The following is a 6,755-nucleotide window of genomic DNA, read 5'->3' as shown; positions in this document are numbered from 1 at the left end:
CGATAAGGTAACGGTCACTGCCGGGCCACTCTTCAGGTCCCTGTCTCTCCCCAAGGTTGCATGCTGTCTTCTCCTGCAAGGGAAGAAAGCAGACAGTTATTGGGTATTAATACTGGTTAGTATGGATAGCAGGGAAGGACATCATTTGTGATGGGTGAATACGAGGCATGTGTGTGAGAGGGCAATAGGCTGTGAGTCAATTTGTGTTTGCTGCTCACATGGGGACGTGAGCTAACTGGAAAGGGAAATGACTAGAGCTGCAAAATATGTTGTTCTGAGGAAATCTGTGCAGGAGAATACTAGAAAAGTCAGAGTGTGGAGTTCGCCACCTGAAATTGCTCTGCCACTCAACTTACCCACCCTCCTGAGCTCCTGGATCCTCCTGGTGCTCTGTCTCCAGGAGGGAAGGTCCTGTTTGGTTAGCGAGGTCATCCTCTTCTTCCTCAGATCACTCAGAACCTGCAGCAGGGCCGCCAAGTAAGAGTGAGATCCCTAGGGAGCAGCTTTTGCACATTCCCTCCCTATTCCTGTGGTTGCTGCAGCCTCAAAAATCCATGTTCAGTTGAGCCTTTTAAACATGTCACAATCCCTTTAGTTGGAAATTCTTCCTTTGATAGAATCGGCCCATCAGCACACCATCCCTACCCCCCGCCCCACCTCCAGTTGCCTGGGGACAAGATGCTAATGCCATGTATCCATCAAAGAGCCTCAGCAAAACCTGCTGGAGATTCCAACACTTTCCCAACCCACTAATCATCCTAGTATTTCAGCAGGGAGCATCAGTTCTACTCGATATCTTTGCCCTGCATCCGTCATTTTCTATTACCACAATAACATGTTGGGAGTAGTTTAATTTTAACTTTCACTTTGTTTTTGTAATGAATCATGATAACAATACTAAGGGACTGAAGACTGTAGCATAATTACCATAAGTCCATTTTACTTTCACATCCACAAACAAAAAGTGTCAATATGATGTTTAAAATTAATTGCCAGCATTTTAACTATCAAGGCTGTCATTTTAAATATAGGTGGACCACACAGAGAGCAGGTTCTCACCCACTTGAACCTCTTTCATGGATATTCTGGTCTGTAACTCTAGCTTATCTGAACTGGGAAGCATTAAAATGGTACTAGAGCAACACTTTTTTTTTTAAAAAAGTACTTTCATTTTAAAAACATATAGATTTTTTTTAATCAAAAGGAGCAAAGTACAAAGTTTCAATGGTTACTGAGCAGTTTCTATTGGCATAAAGAGAAGTTGCAATTGGCTCACTTCTGCGTTACAGGTAACAGGCTCTGATGCTGCATGAAACAATTAGTTGTTTTGCATCAATACTCCTGCTGCAAAAGAAGGAATTATGGGCAGTTGAAACTGAATATTTTTAAATTTAAAATGAAAGCCCACAATCAAATAAACATATAACAGTGATGACAAACAAGACTTCATCACAAATCAAAGCAAGTCCTAATGCTTGAGTAAACTAATGCCTTCGTGCCTTGAATCTGCATCACAAAATAACATTGGCTGACGAGCATCCTGCAATGAATCCTGAAGGTTCTTCATTGTTCTTGGTCATTTTTAACGACTCAACTTCTTGCCTAAGTTTTCCTTGATGACATCAAGAAATTCTTCAGTGTACACATAGTGCTGCCCTGGTTTTACACTAGCAGTGGAGGAAATGACAGAATGTTAGTGGAAACAGGTTTTGAGCATTTAGTTCCTTTTTGACTCAGGCACAAGCAACAGATTTTGACTATGACAACCATCCCCAGTTTGAACTGGTGCTCATTGCTCTGTAGCATAACTATTTCAACTAACTACTCCCTGCAGCAGGCATGAGTATTCGAGCAATTTTAAAGCAAGGGACCAAAATGAATTGGGGGTGGGGGAGCAAATTGCATTTGAGCCTAATTAGGTAATTCCTCAAAAAAGAAAAATATACACACAATACTGGTTTGTCACTGCCTTGCATGTGTTACATTATTTTTGAGCACAAGCCAAACTGTTTACCAGAGTAAGATTTTTTTAAAAAGAAATATTCATTTTTTTGTTTATTTTTGTCTGACTCCTTTGCTATTTATGCCTGACTTCTTTGATACTGTGGATGCAGATGGATTTTGTAACTAACTTTCCTCATTGCTCATTCTTCATTGCTATTTTTTGCTACTTCTGATTTGCTTACATTTAGGCAACTGATATTTAATTGATTACTGATAACAGTCGTTTGGTAGTGCAGAACTTGAGTATTGCTGAAAAAAGAGACATGTCAAAGCTTTTCATCTTGCACTCATCAAGACACTTCACAAGAATACCAGTAAAAGGGGAAAACAATAATTTATACTATATGAGAAGTAACTGCTGATTGGTTGACAAGTGGACTCTGATTGGTAGAGGTATTGCCATGGAGAATGCACCAATTGATGGTGACTGACAGTGTCCTGATAAGTGCAAGATGAAAAACTTTGACATGATTATTGATAGTTATTTAAGATCTTTTGCCCCACCGATACATTATGTTTTGCAGTGCAGCACTCAGGAAGCCATTCTGCCGAGTGTGATATCTTTGAAAAACATAGAACTATGGATTTGCACCATATGCAAAACATTTAATTAACTAGATTTATCCTCAAGTGAGTAAGCTGCAGAAAATATGGGAAAATTATTATAGAAATATAGGTGTTACAGATCTAGACATCAATACAACCTTGGGTACAGTGGTGCTAGTCACTTCTAGAAATGGTCTCAGCAACTTGCATTTAGGAATATGCCCACACTGCCCAACATCTAATCATACAGCAGTGTAACAAAGCCCACTGGCCTTCAATTTCAGAGCAATACTCACAATAGTCTCCATAATGTAACATATCCCGCCAAAGAAGATCAATACATGGCACAATATACAACTTAATCAAAGTCCTCAAGAACTTTGTAACAATAGTACACTCAAAAAATGAAGATGGGAAGAGGTCATTCAGATTAACTCTTTGGTATATTGATTCTCCCAGCATCATAGCAAATTGTATTTTAAACAACCCTAATGCTTTACTGTACTCAAGCAGATCACCCAAACATTTATCAATCAAAAGAAGCTTCTCCTGATAGTACATTTACATTTCAATAATTTCCATTTGCATTCTCCAATCCTGAAGCTTAGTGTACTTTGAGATAATAATCTATATTTTCCGTATCTCAAGATTCTTTCCTTTCCTCATTTCTCTTTCCTTTTTCTGAACTCTTTCTAACGCTAATCTATCACTTTGTAGTGCAGTGCCCAAAATGACATTATTTTAATTGTTTTCTGACCAATGCATTGTAAAACATTACTTAATGTCTAAAATTTTACTTTTAAGCTAAATTGCCTAGCAATCTATTCGTTTCTCTAAAATTGTTTTATTGCATTGTCTCAGAGTTGAAAATGGTGTAGCTGCCATTACTCTCAGACCCTATCCACTCCTTTTTACAGATATGTCATCAGTTCCTGACACGAAGATCAGGTGCATGCTGCATCGCCAAAACACGGGGTGGGGAAAACCTGTACTGCTGAATCTGCCAAACTTTGTGTCAACTACAAAGTTAAACATATGGCTTTCTATCCACCACCTAAGTGTTACTGAATATAATGAATTGTTGAGGCCCCAACACCGATCTTTGTGGGACACCATGTGTCACATCCTGCCAACTGGAGTGCCTGACCATTATCCCTACTCTCTGTCTCCCTTCTAATCAGCCAGTTTAACCAGGTCAATAATTTGTCTGCAATTCCATGAGCTCCAATTTCAGCTAGCTGTCTCTTTGCAGGGACCTTATCAAATGTCTTCAGGAATCTACATGAAAACATTCATAGTCATTCCCGGGCTAGAATTAATGAGGGTTCAATATTGATCTAATGGACCCTTATAAACTTCTCATGAGTCTTCCCTTGTTCCACTTCTAAACCAATCTCTTACCTAGTTTCATACCTTACTTTTGATTCCTCTGCTGTTAGTTTAGCTAGGGGCTTTTTAAATTGGTTTGTGGATTTAGAATTGACTGCATTTTTATGTTATAAAAAAAACCCTAACTTACTTCTGCAGCCCATGAATACAAGCTGCCAAGTCCTTTGTCATGATGCCACTCTCCACAGTTTCTATACACACCACCTCCAGAATATCAGCAAACCTTGGAGAAGGTAATACAGTATAAATAACAGAAAGTTGTGTCACAATGCAATAGCAGCATAATTCTCCAATGCACCATGTCACAGAATGGGATGAGTTTGTGGCCAAGGCTCTCAGTTAGAAAATCCAGTCTCAGCAATGGACTCGGGGAAATGCAATGTAGCAGTCCACATGCTTTCTTGCATAGAGGAAGAGTAAATGGTGAGGCAATCACACTGGACAGTTCCTCTGAGTTGCTACTCCAGCAAACGCTTTGCCAACTTGGACAGAACTTGTCACTGAGTCTGAAGTGATCGAATGCAGTTTAATGAAACACAAAATCCCAGTAATTAATGAAGGGAGGCACTTGATGGTGTAATTAGGAAGGAGTGCATTTGGACAAAGAAATATTATATTATAGTAGATCCAGTACTTTTAAAATAGATGAAATCATGAAGGTATTGATCTCTGAAGGGCAAGCAGTTCAACTTGCACAGGGCACCTGATACAGCTGTGAACCTAGACAGCAAGTTTGACAAATCTGAGGATACATCACATCTGAGTCCTAATCCACCGTCACATGATGTCTATACACATGCAATTTCCAGAATGGATCACTGGGTGATCAGAAACCAGAACCATAGCCCTGAATGATAAAGTGCCTTTCCCAAAGGTCTTACTTTCATCCATTTTTTAAAAAACTGGAACGAGCACTTGGAATTACCATAAGCACAAAATCTACATTTCTGAAATTTGATGCTAAATGAAGGTTGCTTAGTGTTGAATACTGGGGCAGAATTTAACCATTATCACTCACTAGGTGAAACATTCAGGTTTTGTCAGTGTAATATTATGTGAAGTCATGATCTCTCTATAAACTTCTGGGAATTCTCAATATATTGCTTTGAAAAACAGAAAAGACTCACTGTTTAAGTTGCTTACTGCCATCCAGTTTTGCTCTGTGCTCCAGCCCTCGAGTCCAGGCAAAGATACTGGCGATTGGGTTTGTGCTAGTGGCTTTGCCCTGGTGTTAGAACAAGAAAAAAATGACAGCTTAAAGTCACAGTTTGGAGTGCTGAGTATAGTTGGGGTTGGTACTTCAAAACTAAACTGTGATTCACCAAATATTTATGCACAATTCATACATATATCAGGGCTTCCCAAACTGTGAGTCGTGACAAACTATGGGTCGCAAGACTAGATTTGGAGTCGTGAGCACCAAAGCAGCAATGGCTGCCGGGACTGAATGCTAACAGCTGCGAGGCCCCTTTAAATCCCCATTTTAAAAAAAATTCTATGTAAAGGTAGTTGTTTTTATAAAAACCCTGCAGTTTAAAAATTTCACTATCACAAATCTCCCTCAATATTTCACTCTCACAAAACCAACCACCCATCCAGCTTCCCCCAACCCTCGCCACTTGGCCCTCACTCTGGGGTCATGGCAATTTTCAAATCTTAAATGGGGTCACAGTGGGTAAAAGTTTGGGAAGCACTGACACACATGACTTGTGCATTGCACATGGGGTCAAGATCAAAGTAAAGCAGAGCTACAGGCAAGGGTAATTGAATATATTATAATAGGGAGAACAGATATAATTCAAGTCCCATTTTACAGTAATACAGTCTATCTTTATTTTCATATATTCCATTATAAATGTCTACATCCACATCTATAATGGATGCTGTCCATGTAAACTTATCCTACCAATGATGGTTCAGCAGCAACCCTACTGGAAGCAGAGCAAAATTACAGGCTGACAAGTTCCCATTATCTTGCCATTTGTGGTTTTGTTAAAATTTTGTTTGATAACACTTCTGTGAAACGCCTTAAAGATTTATTACAATGTTCAAGGTGATATATAAGTACCAGCTCTTGTTTAAGTAGAATTCTGGAAAATATTAAACACATTCCGACATTACAGGTGCTGTATATAGGACTGTCTTTCACACATGTATTTTGTATAGGAGATTGTAACACAAGTGGAGCGGGACAATGATATAGCTGCAGAATGGGTAGCGATTGAGGCTCAGCCCAGCTCAGTTTAACTCCCAATCTGAGACACACCAAGGAATGAAATGCTATGAATCTCAAGAAATGGCCACCTATGGGGGTACCAGCAGTACTGGAAGTGGGCTGTGTGTCTGCTTTTACAAATACAGAAGAATCACATCAGGTGGAACATTTACAGAGGGAAGAACTTTCAATTTCCATGACAAAAAAAAAACAAAGTAATCAAACAGACGTGATTTCAATGGCTTTGTATATATCTCAAAGCTTTATATTATATAACATAACAATTATACAGTAACTTATGGCATAGTCCATATCGATGTTCCCTCTAGGCTGTGGGGTGCTGAGGGAACAAACAGCTCACAAACAGGGCGCAAGCAATGTTGTATGTGCTGCCACGCGTCAAGATTAAAGCAGCTGCACAGCACAACAAGTCGCAGGTCACAGCAAACAGAACTAAGAGGGAACATTGGTTGATATTCACTGACACTCTTTTTAATTTTAATTACTGTTAGCTCCAGTTAAAAGATTAAACCAGCATAAGCTCTTATCCTCGAGTCTCAGTTTACGTAAGATATGAGTATTTTAAAAATAACAGAATTTA

At 39.2% G+C, this 6,755-nt stretch overlaps 1 protein-coding gene across 1 annotated transcript in view; it reads right to left on the bottom strand.

The window, feature by feature from the left end:
• Positions 1-1,170: 1,170 nt before the first annotated feature.
• LOC121276708 (isocitrate dehydrogenase [NADP], mitochondrial-like) overlaps positions 1,171-6,755 on the bottom strand; it is a 76,217-nt gene continuing 70,632 nt past the window's right edge. The window contains exons 9-11 of the mRNA XM_041185255.1: positions 5,067-5,164; positions 4,070-4,162; positions 1,171-1,667 (exon numbers count right to left, since the gene is read on the bottom strand). Coding sequence (XP_041041189.1) covers positions 1,583-1,667; positions 4,070-4,162; positions 5,067-5,164 — 276 coding nt within the window. The 3' untranslated portion in view covers positions 1,171-1,582. The remainder of the gene's footprint in view (positions 1,668-4,069; positions 4,163-5,066; positions 5,165-6,755) is intronic.

Source organism: Carcharodon carcharias, chromosome 4 (assembly GCF_017639515.1).
Source record: "Carcharodon carcharias isolate sCarCar2 chromosome 4, sCarCar2.pri, whole genome shotgun sequence".
In the NCBI taxonomy this organism is placed as follows: domain Eukaryota; kingdom Metazoa; phylum Chordata; class Chondrichthyes; order Lamniformes; family Lamnidae; genus Carcharodon; species Carcharodon carcharias.
This window is presented reverse-complemented; position numbering and strand designations above follow the sequence as displayed.